The following is a 22,058-nucleotide window of genomic DNA, read 5'->3' as shown; positions in this document are numbered from 1 at the left end:
TCCCTTACCTCCCCAAGCTACAGAAATGCAAGATCTTTGGGATGTACTTTTGTATTGGGATAGGGATTCTGGTTGTGAGCTGATGAGAGCCTTCTCTTTTTTAAAAAAAAAGTTTTTGTTTGGTTTTTTTGTTTTTTAATCTATCTTTTTTAACGAACAGTTTTGATCGAGTCTTGAAGAAAACAGGCACATTAAATGTTGAACATTAAACGTGTCCAGTAGATGGTGCTATTGCTCAACTGTTTAGTTACACTGAACATAACTCTTAGACTTTAGACTATATACTTATACGCTTACTGGTCATTTTATTAAGAACAGCCTACTAATACTGTACAAGATCTCCCCAACCTCATTTCTTTGTGCCATGGAGTCCACATGCATGATTTTGGAAAGTTAACTTGAGATTCATCCATGTTGACATGATTGGTATTAAGAGGCCCAATGTGCATCATGAAAACATCCCATTACACCACCCAGCACCCTGAACTGTTAATACAAGGCAGATAGGATTCATGGATTGGTGTAACACCAAATTCTAAAGCGAAAATCTGTATGTTGCAGAAAAAAAATCAACATTTGTCACATCAAGCAATGTTTTCCAACCAAATAAACTTTCCAATCCCAGTTTCAGTGAGCCTCTGTCCAGGGTTGCCTCAATTCCTGTTCTTGGCTGACAGGAGTGTAACCTGATGTGGTGGTCTGCTGTTGGAGCTCATCCACCTCAAACTTTGACTTGTATTTTTCTGCTCAGCATGGTTGTAGACAGTGGTTATTTGAGTTACTGTAGCCTTCTTGACCGCTTGAACCAGTCTGGCCATTCTTCTCTGATCACTCTCAGTGACAAGGTGTTTCTACCTGTAGATCTGCCCATCACTGGATGTTTTTTGTTGTTTTATGCACCGTTCTGTGTAAATTCTAGAGACTGTTGTACATGACTGCCAGTTTTTGAAATATTTTCAAGCCAGCCCATCTGGCACCAGCAGCCATACTACATTCAAAGTCACTAACATCATTTTTCCCCATCCTCATGTTTTGGGAAGCTTTGCACTACTGTCACTGTCCAATTGGATAATTGTATGAATACATAGATGTACAGATGTTTATAATAAAGTAGCCATGATTTGGCCTATGGGCCTGGTTACAAACCTAGAAAGGGAAATTAATAGCAAAAAAAAAAGATAATTAAAATTGTTGTAACCATTGATGATGGTACTGAACACCCTGTGGTTTTGCATGTGTTAGGGTTTTAATACAGTTTGTTGTTCTCTAAAGGAAAAGGGAATCCTGTTATAATTGAGGATATCTCTTTCCCCCCCACCCACCAAAAAAAATTGATGTCTTCTCTCATAACTTCAAAGGAAGTATACAGTAAAATATCTTTCAACAGGAGATGGTTGTCTAAATGTAAGTACTGATGTTTTCCTTTGTTTGCTAAATGAGGAAAATGTGGGAAAAGTTTAATGTATCCACCTGTTACATATAAAAATAGTAATATTAATTCTAGCTATTCTGACTTTTACTTTTCTTGGCTCATAGCAGGGTTTCTTTGTAAGAATTTGTTTTTATTAAAAACTTAAGATATATGATCAGTAGAATGAATCCAAGTATTTTAATAAATTGAAATATGAGGTGTAATGGAGATTCTTTCTCTATTCTTTAAAAAAGTATTTGAGGTAAGAAAAATGGTCTGTTTAACATGACTAGTTTTATTCATTGGATAGATTTATTTTTAATATAGTACATATACAAAAATGTAAAAAATCATTTTCATCAATATTACATATTTTAATTTTTCTGAGACATCTTAAGTCTTAATTTTTAAAGATATTGAAGAATTATTATTTTATTATTGGCAAGGTCCAGTAAAAAGTAAACATTGCAAAAGAGTGTCATTATGGTGTTTTATTTCAGACTCAGATTAAGCATTCAGTAAGACATTTTAAAAGATTAGACTCCTATGAAACCTGAGGTATTTGCCCTAATTTTATTGTTACAACTGCTAACATGCCACAGTTATAAAATTATTTCGATTGAATTCAACATCACCATAGGCATTATCGAATGGAAGCCCAGCCCTAATTAATTTAATTGCCTTTTTGTGCTTTATTCCTATTTATGTTCTGCATTCATAAGCTAGAACACTAGCATGCTCAGTTGCTGAGGAATTTGTCTGTGGAAATTCATTACCAATTATTTAAAACAATTTAAAATGATTTAACAGTATTGTTAAAATGCTGGATTCACTAAGCTTCCCAAATAACAATCTATGGTATTTACATACACATGGCAAATATAAATTAATGATTGCTCATTTCAAACATTAACTAACTACTTATTGTTCTAAAGGACAGACTAATGTGCCCAGCAATACAGTTATGCATAAGTGTACCAACTCCTTGTCTCCATGCTATCTGCTAATACATGAAGGATAAAAAAAAGTGTCTTAATTCACATATTGGCATTTCTTAAATATAAATTAGGCAACATAAAATTCTCAAAATATATGAAAATCTCTAGATTAGGCTGTACAAGCAAATGTTAAACTACCACTTTGTAGAAGTGTCTAGACTTTGATATAATTTTGTGACATTAGCCATCACACCTGTGACAAACTTCCCTCTAATGCAGAGTTGTGAGCAAAGTGCTGTTTATACCAAGAGTCAGATTTAAAGGGGAGGTCATCAAACAAAGATTAGAGAAATACAAACAGGGATTAAAGCATTTGTGTAATGCACTTGTTAGACATGGCAAACGTGAGGAATCAGTATGAATCTATGCTTTCTTTGCTGGTATTGAAATAGGTCTTGGAGTCTCTTCAATCACCATGCTTTATAAATGTTATAGTCTTTAAAAAAGACAAATACCACTAAGTTAGAATAAGTAAAGAAAGTTTAGATAATTTTGTATTCAGGAGAAAACTAGGTTGACATGTCAAAAATAATTATGGGCCATATAGTACAAGATATTACAGATTGATATATATTCTCTTGGAAGGCAAGGTTGAATGTTTACTCCTCTGTCATGACGTCACTTCCCCAGGAGCATCATTTCTGCAATAAAATCCAAAAGGATCCAAATGACACATCGGATCTTTGTGTTTTTGTGAAGCACAGCGGTGTAACTTTTAAAAACATTCTACACAGTTCAGTTTACTATCAGAACTTCAGATGGTATTTGGATTTTGTTTTGCTTTTAAATGGAGAGGAAATGCATGTACCAAGTTACCATAGATCAGTGACATCGTTTTGGATCGATAGTAATCTTGGATTATTTGGACAAGAATCAGGACCTGTTTATTTCGATGGAAACAGCCTACTTCTGTGTAAAATGTGGTGTATGTAAAAGTAAATAGGCTCTAATGTGAAGTTGGTGTCACTTCTTATTTGCTTTTGTTTGTTTGAGGCGGATGGTCAGCATCACGTGTAACACAACACCATGTCAAAATCAAGATGCATCACTATGGAAGCCTGTTTCACCATAATAATGATGTTTTTCTTAATAACGACTTAATATCTCATAACAATGAGGAAATTTTATCATAATTAAATCCTATCTCATAATAACGACTTATGATTTACTATCTCGTAATTATGACTTGCTATCTCATAATAATGAGATATTAAATCATAATTTTGAGAAAATGTTCTCATTCTTAGGACACAGGCCTAATAAGTGATAATTCACATGGTCTATTGTCTCATACCTAGGCTATGAGAGTCAAAGTCAGTAATGATGAGATACGTTCTCATTATTATGACCTGGAAAATTACTTCTTTCTCTCTTTTTTTCCCAGGTAGAGGAAACAGGTGTCCATACCAGACGTTCACTTCACTGAGAAAGGCGTTCAGTGCAGGGGGCGGGGCTTCATGGTAATCGATCTGAATGGCGGAATTCTACATGGTTTTGCAGATCCACTCCAGATGAACTCTGCACAGGATCAGAACAGACTGATGATAAAATTATGCTGTGTACAGACACGCCATTGCAGTCGTTCAAGATAAAAGCAGAGGTTCGATTTCAGAAATATAAAACACGAGTTTTACAACAGAACTCAACCCTGAATAAGCTATCCCTGAATAAAGCATGCAATTAAAACACTTTATTTAACTCGTTAAAAGACAAACAAATTAAACTACGTGCAAATGTTTTCACTCTTAATCAGATTGAGCTCTTTATTATTATTATTATTATTATGATTATGATTTCTATTTACAAGAGTTGCTTGCTAGCTATTCTAATTTCACCGGAAATAATTCCCCTTTCTGTCTTTAGACACTGTTTGTTTTCTAATCGAACGTTTCATAAACACAAACATTTCACTGCACCACCATATAACGCGCCTTAAATTTATTAGTCGATTTATAAGTGATCCTGAATATTTTATTTAATTGAATTCATCGTGTCGTTAGATTACGATAATTATGCATAGGTGAGCTTATGATTAATGTCTGCGTATCACTATTTAACCTGTTATGCGTCTTTCAAAAAGTAAATGATGTAAACACCCCTTTCATGTCTTACACTTACAAGTTTTATGTCATTTACAAACGACGCTACCGCTTATTTCATTTGAATGCCATGCCTAAATGTAGAATGTGCATTTTTAAAATATAAGAAGCATAACTATTTTTACACGAAACGAAAAAAAAATGAACTGGGCTCCACGCAGTGCTGTTATTTGTAGCCCATGGTCCAGTGATAAGGGCTTAACGAGCACAAACGAAATGCAAAACCTGGGCATAAAGGCATGTGTAGTTTAAACAGAGTAACCTTTTCCAGAATCATGAATGAACAGGATCCTTTGAAGAGGGAAAAGGCTTTTCCTTCAAACTATTTTCGTGTTATGTGTGCTTTAGGATACTTTCGAACAAATGAATGCTGTTGGGACACATGCAATGCGGTTGGGAAGAAAGTGATGAGCAGCATGTCGACGTTCCTGTGTGTTCACGTTTGGAAGCTTTTGTATGAAGTTCTTTCTGCTTTGGATTGAGCTGCTGAAGCTGCATTATCTCAACACGCCCGCTTGGTGGGAGCAGCCACTTCACTTTCACCAGGTTACCAACACGTGCTACAAATAAATACGACACCAAATACCACCAGAAGTCTCCAAGTACTACATGGGTTAACTATAGATTGGCTACAGATACATTTACTGAACAAACCTTCAATACAAAACAATAGAATACATTACTACACTATTTCAGAACATTGCACAGCTCTAAATAAACACAAAGTGTCAACGTTTAAATATAACCTTTCAGAACACTGGACAGTTTGAAGTTTGAACAGCTTTTATTTTATTTAATTTTTGTTTAAAGCACTACATTTCTCTCACACTGAATTGATCAATTATATAAATCTGTTTATAATCTGTTTATATGGTAGGCTAATATAGAAGTGTGTCATTTGGGTGTAGTATATGGTGCCATTGTCAATCCACACTGAGATGCTATACACAGTCAAGCACAATTGTTTACATTAGTCTATCAAGATATCTTATGTTTTATGGTTCTCAGATGTTTCTTTATTATCATGTATAACAAAAACTGTGAAATAATGTGGGTAAAGATCCCTAATTCTACTAATAATTAAGACAACAAATACTATTACAACTCTCCAGAAGTAGGACGTTGGTTAGTTTTAAATACAGAAACAAACTGTCAACATGAAAGTAACATTTCAGAACACTGGACAGTCTGTACAGCCATTTTAAAAAAGAACCACATTTCTCTTACATTGAATTAATATATTTACAAATCTGCTTACAATCTATGCTAATATAGCAGTGTGTGATGGTAAATGGTAAGGTGTCAACTATTCTACACTGGAATGTGATACGCAGGCAAGCACAAAAGTTTGTTATTCTATCAAAATATTTGGATTTTCATGTTTCTCAGATGCTTATCTGGCAAAGATTGTTAAATAATGTATATTAAGAGACATAATTCTACTAACAAATAATATAACAATGACTATTAAAGTTCTCCATAAGCAGGAAATTGGTTAACTATAGATACAGACAAACTATCAGCAATAAAGTACAACAATATTTCAGAACACTGGACAGTTTGAACAGCTTTAAAAAAAAACACACCAACAATTCAAATAGAGTGAATTTATCTATATATAAATCTGTTTGTAATCTATGGTAACCTTTTGACCTGTGTGGTTGCATGCAAAAGTTATTCCATCAAGATATTTATGTGTTAGGTTTCACAGATCTTTTCTCTTTGTCATTATCATATGTACCAAAATGGCCCAATGGTGTATATTAAGATATTAACACTAAATAAATAATATAACCAATTAAATTAAAGTTCTCCAAAATAGAAGATGGGTTATATACAGATATAGACATTTCCTAAATGAAGTTCCAGAAATGTTTTACAGCAACATTTCAGAACTTTAAATGCAACACTTGTGATCATACACTGAGTTTTAGTAATTTATACATTTGTTTATAATCTACACTAATCTATGGAGATAGCTTCATCAGTAATTCTACATTCAAATGTTAAATACAGTAAGGGTAAATGTTTAATTTATACTAACAAGACAGTGTTTCCTATTTGACAGCTATTTCCACATGCTGTAGATTAAGATTTAAATAATCTATCAATGCTATAAATAACTTATATCACAAATATGATTAAAGCTGTACAAAAATAGGACAAACTAAACCTTCAAAATGGTTTTATACTATTATTTCAGAACACTGGACACATTGCACAGCCTTCAAATGCATAACGTTTTTCAAATCTATTCATTTTAAGATCCTGCGCTCACTATGTAGATGTGTGTTTGGGGGTGTCAGTAATTCTAAGTTCAAATGTTACATACAGCAAGTGCAAAGTTAAAGATATCTCAACAACATTTTGGTGTGTTCAAATGCTTAAATTCTCCAAAAGTGGGAGGTCTGTTGATATAAGCAAATTGTCTAAACAAAACAACAATACAACAATATTTCAGAACATTGGATAGTTGGAACAGTTGAGCAGAAATGTTAGCTAAATTTTTACAAATAGTGCTTTTAGTGTGGTAGGTTACACCAATGTTTTATCATTGTCACATGGAATAAAATGATCTCATGGTGTGTCTTAATATACTAATAATCAAAACAAACAAAGGATATCAGTTCAGAAGTTTGTATTTCCCTGTAAATGTGCTGTTTCCCTGTATGTCCACCTGCTTGACTCCAGCTTCTTCACATCCTCTGAACAGCTTTTGAATCCTTGGGTTTAATAGTCAGTCCTCCATTAGTTCATAACTCTTCCAGATTGCTTTCCAAATCAGTAAGCCCATACTTCCTGACACTTCTGTTGTAAATGTTGCCAGATGACATACACTGCCTTCTTCAGATAAACACTGGAGACCAAGAGGATCATGGCAAAATCCATTTTCAAAACACTAGAAAAGTTATTGTGCCTTGTTCTACAAATACATGTGCACATTTCATTTTAGTATATTTGAAGTCTGGTTTTGTAGATTGCCAAACATTTTCTTTTTTTTCTGCACAAAGAAACCATGTAAGAAGCAAATCTTGGCACTTGACTTGAGCCTAAAAACATGCAAAACAGCAAATTGACTTTTACTAGAGCACTCCTATTGCAGCAACAGGTGTTGTGTTTAGTGTATACTGTATTGTTTGTATATTTTATTGTACAATCTATTATCTGTGTTGAGTTTTGCATCTGTCTGTCACTGTGTTACTCATCCTCTTGTCTGATATTGTTGTGTTCAAGTGTAGCTCTGTGATTCTTAGGGAACTACAGTACATTTCGTTCCTAACATTGTGCTGAGAGGAACAACAATAAAGCCCTACTTAACTGGACATGAACAAGCTTCAACGCAAAATGTTCTCATTCTTTAAACCTACGAAAAATCTACTCCCCAATCTGTGTTCGTACATATTTACTCTTGATCAATTCATAATAATTAATATAAAACGTTGATAAAGAAGAACTTCCAGTGGACCAATTTCACCTCTTCAATTCAAAATGGGGGAAAGAGACTTTTAAACGGGACGTGAGGCGTGATAGTGAGGGTGTGTTCATTACGTCATCAGAATTTAAAGAAGCCAGCGCCTTTGATTGGCTCCTACACACCCCGCCCCCATCTCTCCCCAACCTCTCTCCATTTTGGGTGCAGAAAATAGAAGATAAAACAGTTTTACAGTTGCTGATCGGAAAAACTGCATTGCTTATGATTGCAAATTCATTAATTTAGTGCAACATTGGACCAGAGGAATTGGTCTGGACTTGTCAGGTAGTGCAGAATTACTGTGTGTACCCTACAACGTTACCTGTAATCATTCCTTCTCCTTTCCTTCCTTTCTTTCTAAATCATTTCAATGATTTGATGCATTAATTAAAAGTAAAAATCATTCAGTGTTCGAAGAGTTTGTATTATGTTAATGTTTCATGTGCATGCTATCTTTTCCTTCTTTATCACTAAGCTACAGATAACTTTTTTTTAATCTAAATTTGATCCAAACTTCTCTTCCAGTAAGCTTCTTATTAGGAAAACACTGAGAATTCTAGATCAGTAGTAGTAGCTGTTAAAGTTTATTGTGCAAGTTCACAGGGTTGGGTTTTTTTTTTAAGTTCATCCTGGTGATGTGGTTAAATATCTGTGACCATATTTATATTTTTGTATATTACACTTATAGTATTTACTGCTATGCATTTCTGGTTAGATGCAATCTGCATTTCGTTGCCTTGTACCTGTGACATGTGCAATGCCAGTTGAATCTAATCTAATGTAATCATATTTGGAGAGTCATGTAAATTGTAATTTATGTAGCCTAGCCTATTTCAAAGACTGTTTTTTCCCTGTATTCTAATTGCTCAAACATATCCATACTACTATAATGATGTTGATGTAAGAAGTTTGGCATTATAATGTTTTACACCATTCTTTGTAGTAAAATTGTATAAATCAAAGTTTTGTAGGCTTTCTTTCAGTGCTTCTGTTGTGAAATGATGTGAGATTGCTTATGGTAAATCAGTGCAAAGTAATGTCTTAATGTTTCTGCTAAAGGTTATAAGCATTATATATTCAAAATATTCATTATACTTCTCAGGAAACAAAGAAGGTTTCAGTTCTAATAGTTTACAGCTTCTTTAAAGGAAGTGAGAGAGTAAACCACTAGAAGCTTTATAAAAATATTTCTGTATATATTGTCAATTATGGTCAAGTCAAAACTATAGACTAAAATGTCCTTGAAATCTGCAATAGAAAATTGAGAGAACAGTTAAAAACAATTATTTATATTGAAAAAAATGGAAAAGATTAACATGTTTTCCTGACTTCTTATTCCTTTGAACACTATACTACTGCATTAAACTGTATTTGTTCCAGCTACTGTTAGTCCTCTAATGTCACCAATACTAAAATGTCAGCATTTTCCTTTTAATTTTGGCAGCATAATTAAAATAAATAAGCTGTTATCTTTAAACAATCTAGTCTTTGGTATCTGTTTTCTGTGTAATGCTCTTTGAACAGTTCATAAAATAGAGTTATATTTGATATACATAATTTACACAATTACATAGACTTAGCTTTGCAACTTAGCAGAAGTGCTACCTCAGAATAAGATTAATGAAGGATAATTCTATGAACTTATTTAGTTCTGTGATCAATAAACTTTGCACTTTAACCTACATATCAGGTCAGAATGTTTACGTTTTGTCACATGACATCAATAAAATACATTCTTACTTTGTTCACTGAAATATTTATTCCTGTGATGCACAGATCCAAATCTAAACCTCATCACTGATAATATTGTATTTATTATATTTTTATGTAAAAGTCTATAAAGTTGTAGAGGGATAAAAGTTACATATGTAATATAGCTAACACTAAATTTAATTATGCTAACTGAAAGGTTCATTTTGGATTGTTTTTCCCCAAGCAAAGTTGTTTTATATTGATACTGTATAATTTTTTTAATCCATCCTGAAATATAAAAATGTCCCAGAATGCATAAAGGGGTCCTGCATTTGAGTTTTGTTGCATACATGCTTACTCAAAGCAGAAAATGAAACATTAAACTAAGAGGTTACCTGTAAGATCTATTTGGTCTCTCAGCCAGTAAAAAGGAGACATCCCCTTTCCCATTCAGTTATGTTATCCCCAACCCCCTCACAGTATGTGATCAGGTCTCTCTCTCTCACACACACACACACACAGACATTTTGGCTCTTTGGGGGCTGTACTGACATGGTGATTTCCTCAGTACATTAAATAAGTACAAGTTATTCACATTATTAAATGTTCTTTAAAATGAAGCACTTTAATTTCATGCGACTTTATATCAGCAAGCACTGTGGTATACATACCATAGTTTTATTTGAATTATGTCCCTGTGACCAGAGTTCCTTCTGAAGTATGTATATCAAGTCTTCATATTAGTTTATAACAGTCTTGTGATGTTACTCTGGTATGAAACCTAACACAGATCACTTTATGTTTTCTCCATATATACTGTTATCACAACTTTAGCCCTTGTATGTAGATTAAGATTTGACCTTCTGCCCCAGTGTTCCAAGTCCCCCAGTGTGCTTAGGAAACCAAACACTACATCTATACAGGAGAAAGACCTTTAAAAACACATCATATATGATTACACCAGGCAATAGATACAACAGTTATACTCATTATCTCTAGGCGCTTTATCCTGTTCTACAGGGTCGCAGGCAAGCTACTAATCAAATTGTATTCTACCTGAAGAGTATCCAGAACTACACTTAAAGAAAAGGTTCCCTCTTGCAACATTTGGGATTCTTCAGTTTCTCACTTGGACATTACAACAAAGGGTCCTGTTCCATTTCAGAGAGGAACCCAAGTATCCTTTAAGAAGCTAAGAACTTTACTTATTTAAATAACCTTTTTCATAAGAGTGTAGTTAATTTCACTTTGAATGCAAAGGTGAAAATCCAGAAGCTATCCTTATATGAGCAGCAAGAGTCTCTGAACTGCTATTCAACCGAAAGCACAAAGTTTATGCTTTTACATTTTTACCATTTTCCTTTCTTACACACACTTATTCATAAATATACAGAAGTACTCAGTGTTCACAAAACCGATACATACACTTTACAAGTGGGGTGTTCCTTCACTGCTCTTTTCACCTTCTAATTGTCAACCTCTGTTTACTTCTACTTGAAACTTTGAGACAATAATACTGAAAGCACTGTAAAGTTTAGTATCCTACATCATTTAACATACCAGATTCAATTCAGTCTTCATTTGCTCAGTATGGTTTATCAGAGCAGAGAGAACAGTTGCTTAGGACTATCATTTTACACCTGATTTCAAGCAAAGAAAGTTTGCTTTTGATGGGCTCTCTGTTAACGAACTGATCACCAACCGTTTAATTGTTAAAGCTGCTTTGATACAGATTTCACCTCTAATCCAACAAAGCTGATCTAGCTAACAAAGTAGACTGATTATCTTGAACTGATGAGCTATATTAGGTTTGGAAAGTCAAGCTGTAAGGAGGTGTGTCCAGGAACAGGGCTGGCTATCACTATAAGAGTAGATTTGAGCAAACACTCTTAAACTATATACTTCAAACTGTTAGTACAAGTAGTGCTTACATACTTGGAAATTCAGCAGCATGAAATGGACTATTACATATTTATCCTAGAACCAGTACAAATGAAGTGCGAAACATTCGACCTAGTCACAGTCTGCTAGAAGGGGCAGAGCCATCAAAATGCTAACTTTTCTAAATGACACCAAGCCACAAACATACTGTACTGCAAGTAGCAAAAAGTTAAGGGTGAACCTTGTAATGGTGTTCCCTGGTTTAGACTTTTCTAGTGACATAACCCCTTCGGACACAAGGAAAAATGCTATGGAACTTAATGTGTACAAATGTACACGTTATGTCCGAAGAGGATAAGTCATAGTCGTTTGTTGTTTCTGTTTAGTATGAAGACTCGGCATTTGATATGAGACAGTGCTACCGGAAAAAAAAAATCCAGGCAGCCAAGTACACTGCATGTGATCTGATACAGAGTTTTGGGTTTACTTGTCATCTAATAAATTAATCACTGCAGTAGTACCATTCTAGACAAGTCTATTAGACAGCTGGGGCAGACATAAAAGTAATGCATCTGGGTGTGTCTAATTTGCATATTTTATATATACATATACACACACATAGGGTAAGAACCTAGAACCTAGTGTGCTTAATGTACATTACCTCTCTAGCTGTCTGTGATGTATCATTTAACATTATTTTAATGGATTAAATGCCATATTGATGTGTACATTTTTAAATATAAAGATCACGATCATGCTATTCTGTTTAACAAGTCTTTACAGTAGGTACAACAGTGAAAACTGGAAGAAAAAAATACTCGCTGTAGCAAAACTAAATCAGCTCGCTGGCAGTGTGTAAGAGCAAGCATATTGCTTTCAGTAAATAAAACACCTCGGCTGTATCACGAAACAAAGCGGGTTAAAAAACAACTACAGCGGACTATAAGAGCGTAAGAGGCTCATGTTTTCATAGCGTGTACCAGCGGTGAAGCCAGCGCGCTTCATGGAGCCCACGAGAGGCCATTTTCTTTCAAAACGAGGCTGGGGTGCTGCTGCCACGTGTACAATCTTCCAAGTACTATATTAAACCTTTCCAGTGTTGTTTACTGACTCATAGCCTTGCCACGTGAGGGAATTATCACTTTTTTCGCGTCATATCACGGAAAGTACCATCGAGGAACTATAGAACACACAGTTCATATGGAGAAGCTCTTGTGCAACAGTTGATTCGGTCACTTCCTGGTGGTAGGTGGGATAAGCAGTTGTAGCAGCAGGCCGTGCGCTTTCACGGCCCTCCATTTTGACTCGATTGTCAAAGCCTATGGGCTATGCTATAGTGCTATAAATCTCCAGCAGAGTCGCTTAAACTCTCCAGGAAATGCAGAAAGCATGTTGAATGGTGTAGGACGGCCCTACAGCTGAATGTTGCTTATGTTTCATAGTTACCAGTAGAGCGAGATATACAGTGTTTCTGGCTCAGGAGTTCAAAAACGGAACACATTTTCTCCCGCATACAAACTTTTATTACTTTAATAGACTATAAGGGGATAAAAAAATTACAGGAAATTACTAATGCATTAAACAACATATAACCTACAAACTCGGCCGCTCGTGTGGCGCGTGCACGACCAAATCTTGACACATGTATAGGCTAGGCACAATATCCTATAAATGGGAGAGGAATACTTTAGTAGCATAAGTCATTGGTAGTAATTTAACACATTAAGGCCGTATGTCCCTGCAAGTCAGCTTGCGTTTCGCAGGAATACAAACCAGTGTAAACTCCGATTTTGGGCTAAGTAAAAGAACATTTGGATTTCAACCCATAACTTGACACGCACATACATGTATGTCAAAGACATGTTGACTCCGTAATAGGACACAAGCTGCACGGTAGTAAAGAAAGCCCATTGCACAGAAGGACTAGCTGGCCCAACACACGCCCATCTGCTGACTGACACACGCGCGCACACACACACACACATACACACACACGTCGGTGAGGTCCGGCCCCTTCTCTTCTCCAGCTACTCCGACAGACCACGTGGTTTCCTCTTTGCAAACAAAAAATTAGTAAATTCGACTCGCTTTAGAGGCGGTGCCGTCGCCAGGCAGTAGGATCTGTATGACAGTGCAAGGGTACAGCTTTATGCCGAGGGGAAGATAGAGAGAAAAAAAAAATTCTCGCGATCCCGCCATACTTCTCTACCACTATTCCACCATCACATTAATCCAGAGCAATACCATTTGCTTACGCGGTGCAGGAAATTCGCCAGGATTGCTACAATCAAGGATTCTCCACTCGCCACCGGACTTCATCGGGCTGGATGCAACGTTACTGTTAGGCGAACTTTCCCCGTATTATTTTAAGATTCTTCTTCGAAAATTCTTTCGTTTTCAGTTGCAGCTCGTTGAAATTTACACGTGCTTTTCATTCTTTAGCAGCCTCGATATAGATAATTATTTTGGACAAATAATCCCCCGTTTATAGAAAAGTTTTTTTTTTTAGTTGTGATTTTTTTTTTTTTTTACGGGGGAAGCATTGATTTTTTTTTTCACAATGAACAAGCTATATATTGGAAATCTGAATGAAAATGTGACCGTAGAGGACTTGGTTAAAACCTTTGAAGACTACAAGATTCCTTACTCTGGGCAGTTTCTAGTAAAAACGGGATACGCGTTTGTTGATTGCCCGGACGACCAATGGGCTATGAAAGCAATTGAAACATTTTCTGGTAAGTAATTCACTGTAATAGACTCATTGTTCCACTCTCACTCCACTCGTATTGCTCTGTGCACAGCAGACTAGTTCTGAATCTTCTAATGTGCTATGCACAGAAGTCAAGTCTGTTTTTTTTAAAGAGAGATGTGCACTGTGGCTCGTTAACCTATACATTTCTGCTCTTTGCAGTGTAAAGGAATGAAGTGTGCATTTCTTTGAGCGAAGGAGTGCAAAATAACTTTTATACTCCTTGGTTAACCGAGACTGTTTAATACAAGCTACATTAACATACTTTACTTTGCTCTAGTACCCTTATAATGTTGTCTGATGATATTAGGAGACTGACATTGACACCAACGTTCATATGAATTTAGTTATACTTGCAAGAAGCTCTGAAACCTGTGTCCATATTCAGTAGAATCTACCAAGTCCAGCTACAGAGTGAAATCCCACCCCTCCCCCTTTTTGGCTAATAGGCCGCTATAGTAAGATAAACCACGTTTCACGCAACCTATAGGCCTATTGTAGAAACACGTAAAAGAAATGGCTATGGAGTCCACCTTTCAAGACACCCTAACTAAATGCAACACCGATTTATAGGCTACATGTATACTTATTGTCCATCTTTTAAAAAATATCAATGCTTTGCCCACATATGTTGCACATGATGGGCTATGTGGGCTCTATATAGCACGAAGGTCGCTATGCTTTTGCACTGTTACACTTCGCAGACTAAGAAGCCTTATTTAACTATCTTCTCCAAAGCTTGGTTGTAAAGTTTCTTTCGACATGCAAATACAGCAGCGAATAACGTCTAGAAAGGGCTTCCATAACCCCAAATGGCGAGAGTAGCCTATAGAGCTAGTGGCCGGTGAAAATGTAACAAACATGTTGCAAGTTCGAAAGTGTTTTACCACAACAGATTTATAGGAAAGAGTTTATCACTAACTTTTGTTTTCTAGTTCACACAAAAGCCCCATATAAGCCCTTCAGTAGCTTATAGCATACTACTTTTTATTTTATTATTTTTTTAACCCCTTTAAATAATTCATTGACACTGAAACGAAACTGGTTGTAATGCGTCCAATTACTAGCATTTTAAATGTTTAATATAACCAGTACACATAACCATATACAGTGAGGACCAATGAATGGATTTGGTGGCCTCATTTTATGTTTTTTTTTTTTTTAATAGGTAAAGTGGAACTTCACGGCAAAAGAATTGAAGTAGAACATTCTGTCCCTAAGAAACAAAGGTATTTGGTTTCATTTTAAATCCATGTTATGTTGCTGCAAACATGAATGTATGCATTGTACTATATGGAGAGATGTACAGACGAGGATATGTGTCGCCCTTTTGCTTTATTCTTCTTGGGTATCAAATTTGTGGATATTGGATTTTTTAAAAATGCAGTGTAGCTCAATGCCTTTAACTTTGTTTTAAAACACCTTTACTGTTTTTTCCCCCATATCAACACATTTATTTCTCTTCTTAATAGTGATATTGTAGCGTTTGATAGTTAAACCACAATGGGAGCAAGGCTCTGAATGGCGCATCACGTGCTTTTGCAGGGATATTTTCTTTAAGCTCTGGGTGCTGTTTGGGATATTCTTTGTTTTAAACATCACCTCGATGTTGATGTTGCTGCCGTTTACTGCAGTGCTTTCATTACTCCGTTTCATGCATGAAGAAAGGCCTTGGTCTAAAGTAAGGCCTAGGCCTCGAAGGATCTTTTGTTGAGTCATAAACTCTAAGCTGTTGTGCATGAAGGATCCATAGACTAATAGTCTAAAAAATATTTTTTTTTGCTTTGTTTTTTAAATAGTGATTAACTTATGGCTCTATTGCATTGAATGCATTAATAATATTCACGTTACTATGCATGGTGCATAATATTTAGGATGGTAGAACCTATGGTTTACAGTTACTACAAGAACCTAACATGTGAAATAAATGGTGTGTTAATGCATAGACATGTTGTGTTCAGTACTCGCAGAATGAAGTTGGTGGGGTTTGTGTCGATGTAGCCTATAGTTAGGATTCCTCAGAAGCTAGAACTGGCTCTATCTTGGGTAGAGTAGGAAGCAACAGAATGTTCCAATAGTCGAGAGGACTGTTTATATATTAAAAAAAAAAAAAACCTCCACCTTGCCCACTTTTTTATCCCACGCTCAAGGAGTTAAAAATTTGCATGGCCATTTAAAAAAAAAAATCACTTAAGCTATCAAATGACTCGAAATCATGCAGTACTACAGTTACGTGAATCAAACAAAGGTGAGTGTGACGTATGTGTGCAATCAGACCGTTTAAGAGAAGTGTGTATTTTGAGCTTAAATAATGGTTGTTTTTTTTAAGTTCAATTCAAGTTCAGTGGGTGCCACTGAACAGGTAGGCCTATAGCTTAAATGCTGTTGCCTTCCTGGGGGGAAAATATATATATATATATACACACACCCTACTGTTGAGAGTCTAAACTAATGAGCACGTGCCCAAAAATTTCAAATAGGCTTGGTTAGATTAATACACTTATGACGGAATATAGGCTTATGTTTAACGTTTCTAATACCTATTCAGTAATAATTGCATGTCGTGCTGCATAAAGTATTTTGGTTTGCAAAACTAACTTTTGTCGTCGTGCTCTGTCCTGCCTTATTATATTTTGAATTTTAATTTCAAGTCATATTGAAATGGCACGTGGTCGCCATGATTGTGAATAAGCAATCTAACGTCAGCAAATGAGAAAATGGCGCCCAGTGCAGCTCTGTGTAGCGAAGCCCTTATGAAAGCGCACGTCTGGTTATAGAAGACTACGTGGAGACGTATAGAAGCTTGCTTTATTTATTTATTTGATGGGTGTACGTTGAGTACAAAACATGTAATGAGAGTTATTATTATTATTAGCAGCAGAAGAGGTTGTGCTGTGTTCGCTCTCAGACCCTGTGCAAACCTTTTTAAAAAATATTTTTTGTTTCCATGTTTTATGGTTGTTTTTATAAATACGGTGTGAACATTCAGACGAAGTGTCTTTTATCCATGTTATTTGAAATAAAAACAATGTCTTTGGAGGGGAAAAAAAACCCCCAAGGAACTCGAATGTGGAAGACGAGAAATGCTAATTAGGTCAAAGGTTTCGTCGCTCTGTCGCCGCCATTTTGGCTCTCCTAGGTCTGGGTAGACTCTAATTCGCATGAAAGGACGTTTTGATATCAAAATTAGCTTTAAGATATGCTTGTGAATATAATCTAGTGTGTAACCTATGTGGTCCTTTTCTTTTTTACGTGTGTGGTCTAAATGTAATACGAACCTATGTGGAAGGAAAAGTTTTTTTAAATTCCTGCTCACTCAGTGGTAACGTAAATAAAACAACAAAAGGGGCAAATTGGACCAATTGTTAGCATAGTTCTGTGTGTGATTTTATATATATATATATATATATATATATATATATATATATATTACACACACACACACACACACACACACGTGTGTGTGTGTGAGAGCGAGGGTGGAGGCTATAGGCGCAGTAGTGTTTCCTGTTGTGTCCGTCTCGTCTGTATGGTAACGTCCTTATACAAGTATTTGGAAGTAGAATGAGGAATGGTTTCTTTTTATGCATGGCCGTGGGTCAAGAAAGCTTTTAACACTCAAATGACACCACAGACACACATGTTCATGTGGAACAAGAAGTTGAGCCTAATAATCCTTATTGTGTGCTTTCCAGTCAAAATTAGATGAAATAAAATGTATATTTTGGGGAAACAAATGTAGGCATGCATGCTATGTACAGAAGTGTATGGCAGGCCCACACTCATAGGGTGCCTTCCTGTGCTTCATGCCTGATATAGAATTTGCACGAGCCGTTGTGAATGTTCAAGGTTTTTAAAATGAAAGGGAAGATAAGGGGAGGTCCCACATCATATACTGAGAGCCAGTTGTGAGCTCTAGCCCATACTTAAGCACCATATCACTATTAGAGAATAATTACTTTAATCAACTTCAGTAATGCGTTTAACTCTATTTAATACTTTGTGATTGAGAAATTAATTGGCCTATAATAAGTATTATAGGAGTATGTATACTTTGGGCTATGAATTGACCATGAGTAATTGAACCACTAGTAAAATCTGTATGTTCACAAGTTGTGTACTTGTATGCTTTGTTTGTACATTAATTCACCTATTATTAATTAATGCATGATTAGTTAATCCTGTGTGTGTGTGTGTCCAAGATGCCCCCCCAGCCCCCCGGAAGTCATAATGCAATAATGCTGATTTATTTTTACTATTCTGACTTGATTACAGCCAACAAGGAAAAATCTGCTCAATAAATAGGCTGTGCAGCCTTTATTTGTTTTTTTTGTCTGTCATGAACTAAAACACAGGGAGGAAAAATGTCATATTGGTGCATGACTGTATACTTGGATACGTATAGAATTGTTAATGTTTGGATAAGTATAGAAAACCTCTTTGTGAAAGTACTTCTGCAATGCTGCTAGAAGAAAAAAAGTAGTCATTGAATGATACTTTAAAAGTCAGTCAGTGCAGGAATGTGTAATTTGGTACATGTTCGTTCAGAGAAGTTTCACCATGGCTGTGTGTGGGGCAGTGTAGTATTGGTGGTGTTTTTCTTTGCTGTATGTTTTAAGGTCAATCCCTTGCCAATGATCACATTAATTATATAATAATTGTTTTGTCATGCTATTTTGTACCGGTGACCATTAAAGAACTAGGTCTCCATTAGGAGTGACCTGTCTTTTTAGCATTTGTACTAGACTGCCCTTTATAATGGTGAGTAGCACAGAAGGTGTTGTTTTTGGGGCGGAAACTGTTTTAAGACTGTAATTGGTCTGTTTTTAGAGGGGAATTCAGTGTTTTGAGACAGTTTTGGTAAACAGTAAAAAGAGAGCTCATATCACAGAGGTAACTATGGTTATTTTGAGCCATCTCGACTTTGTAAGTCATTCCATTAGAAAGAGTATGCATGAAAAGAAGCTATGACTGGTGTGTCTTTATAAGAGGAAACTTAAACAAATTGGTTGCATATTATACCCATATTATATTTTCCTGTGTATTGCATAATATTTCCTATTTTGTTTGATTAGCTGAAAAATGTGCAATGAACATGTGTAATGGGATTCTTAAGCCACATCAGTTGCCTGCTTGCTCCCCCTCCCTCTTTTCTCTCTTCTTTTCTCACTCGATCACCCTCCTTTCTCTCCATCTCCATTCGTGATCATAGTACTACAGAAGGCACAGGGAGGAGCTAAAGCAAGAGGGGGAGCGACCAATCAGGAACCACGAACACCTGTGTGCACATTCTGGGAAGCAGTTGACTGTGTTGCATGAGAGGCCACCTCACTCAGTCACTCACTATACACACAAGTATGTGTGTGTGTGTATATATATATAATATGTGCATTCTTGCTTTCTTCCCATAGTTCTCTTGCTGTCACACAGTTAAGCTAGGACACTGGACCCACACCCACATACAAAAGAAATGAATTTCTAGCATTTAATTATGTTCCATATGGTAGTTGTATGCTACCAGGCTAGTCGAATGTACATGTAGGCATGCTTTCAGCTGGGTCATTTGACTAGTGTGACTCTCAGTGGGCTTGCTTGTTCAGGAGAGGAGAAGAACTGTGAGAACAAGGGAAGAGGAGAGGGGGAGGGGGATTGTAGGGGCGTTGTACAATGACACTTCCTCCAGGGCTTCCCTTCTCCGCCATCGTGGATTGTCTCAAAATGAGGACTGGAGCATTGGGTGTGGATAAAAGCAATTAAAGACTGGAAACGAGCAAGACATGTCTGTTCTATGCTTGTTTGTAGATGCTGGTGCTGTGATGGGGTTAAAATATGTGCTGCTGTCTGTTTAAGAAGGTTCCTCCTTGTTAACCCCTTCCCCATTTTTAACCATCTGTCCTGTGTGTTTTGTTTTTTTTTTTAAGTGGGATGAATCCCTATATGCTGTGGATATTCTTTTGTTTAAGCAGTTTTCACATAGCACTAGCATGTAGCGTAGAAAAAAATATTTGCATGAAGCAAGGTAAAAATGAGAATCTGTTGAGAAATATTGCGTAGAAGGATTGTTTATTGCATTTTAGGTATTTTGTTATTGTCCTTACATCAAGGAAGCAGTGAGGGCAAAGGAGAATTTTTCATTTCCTTAAAACTTTGGATTGTATGCAAGTGCCTGCTTAAACATACATTGCACATAGGCAAGCACTAAAATCATTGCAGATCTATAATCGTTTGCTAGATCTTCAAGTCATGTAAAGTAGAACGCTAGAGGTGATGTATGAGTATAATGAGGTTGAAGCTGTTGTGGAAAAAAAATTGCTTTTCCATCTACAAACAGGAACAGGTCATCTTGGGGGGGGGGGGGATATTCATGACTTGAATATGTTTGCCATTTGCTTATTTCCAGGTTCTATCAGCCATATGGTTATAGGCATAAATGACAATTTTGTTAAAAAAAATCATGCATTTCGCTAGTTAAAATTCCTGTTAATTTGTTCATGCTTCCCCAAACGTGGTGCTCCACCTCCCTTCAGTATTTGTAAAATGTGGGTAAGCACACAGACAAAGCAATGTGAAAGAAACGGGTGACAAAGCAAGTTTCAGAAAAGGCTTGTTGAAAATGGAAGAAGGTGTGTTTGTTTTTTTAAATAAAGAAAATGTTTATGTAAATTAATGGAGTTAACTTTTTTATTGTTTTTGTTCTCCTGTAAGTTAATTGATAAATCTTTGAGTTGTTACCTTTTTTGTTTTCAATATTGCCTATATTTTGCTGTAAGTAGGAAATTGGTAAAATACGTTTTATAGCTCAAAACACTGCTGACTGTTCTGAAATTTCAAAAATAAAATAAGGAAATGTATTGAATTTTAAAAATTGCTCTTGCTTACGTTCCTGTAGCTATTACATTATTCATAATTTATTTTCATTTGGTGTAATTGTGCACATAGTAGAGACATTGTCAGAGGGTATGGTTCCCTAAAAGAGCAAAAAAAAAAAAAAATCCTGTTGAAATTTTTTTCTCTCCCCTCTGATGTAAGAACCTCAGCATCTTGGCCCCCCCTCAGCTCTCTTTGTGCTGCTGCTGAACAGAGTTCTCTGAAAGCATAGACTCCATAAATACTTGCCAAGGAGGGAGAATGAAAACCCTGAACTTAAAATTCTTTAACTTGTATCTCTCAAACTGAAAAGCTGACAGTTTCACCATGTACCTACAGGCAGGAGAAAAGATGCCAGTGGCAGGAAGTACTTAAAAACTACAGTGACTGGGTAGAAGAGTCACAAGAGTCACACATATATTTTGTTAATGCTTACCAGACAACACTAATTTGAAAAGTTCTACATTATTCAAGCTTCATGTCCTATATGTCTTGCTATTCAAATTCCTTACCAAATGTATGCGTGTTAGTTAGCAAAGACCCTCCTCCCATCTGAGGATGCCAACATCTGAGCCTAACAAATCAAACCAGCTACCATCCAAACATTCAACACAGAAAAAATTTGGCTGTGCAGATAGCAAAAGGTGAAAGGAAGTGACCTCTTGAAATACAATACAACTAAATGTGACAGTAGAATTTTGTAAGCTTTTACAGGAAGATGTGGTTAAAATGATCCAAAATCTAAACCCAACATGATTTCTAGGTTAATTTGTTAGGTTCAGAACATATAATTATATCTTTTAATGTAGATACCATACCATGCACTTGCTTTTTGCACCCTCTGTGTTGCTTTTGGAAATTTGTCCTCAATGTAGTATGATTGATTTAA

At 35.9% G+C, this 22,058-nt stretch overlaps 1 protein-coding gene across 1 annotated transcript in view; it reads left to right on the top strand.

Moving 5' to 3' along the window:
- The first annotated feature begins 14,113 nt into the window (after window positions 1–14,113).
- The window catches only part of igf2bp1 (insulin-like growth factor 2 mRNA binding protein 1), a 53,427-nt gene continuing 45,482 nt past the window's right edge, over window positions 14,114–22,058 (top strand). Inside the window, exons 1-2 of the mRNA XM_060902628.1 lie at window positions 14,114–14,288; window positions 15,471–15,531. Of these exons, the coding sequence (XP_060758611.1) occupies window positions 14,114–14,288; window positions 15,471–15,531 (236 nt within the window). The remainder of the gene's footprint in view (window positions 14,289–15,470; window positions 15,532–22,058) is intronic.

The sequence above is a fragment of the Neoarius graeffei genome, chromosome 20 (genome assembly GCF_027579695.1).
Source record: "Neoarius graeffei isolate fNeoGra1 chromosome 20, fNeoGra1.pri, whole genome shotgun sequence".
Classification (NCBI taxonomy): domain Eukaryota; kingdom Metazoa; phylum Chordata; class Actinopteri; order Siluriformes; family Ariidae; genus Neoarius; species Neoarius graeffei.
The sequence above is the reverse complement of the archived record's forward strand: the minus strand, read 5'-3'. Positions and strand labels throughout refer to the sequence as shown.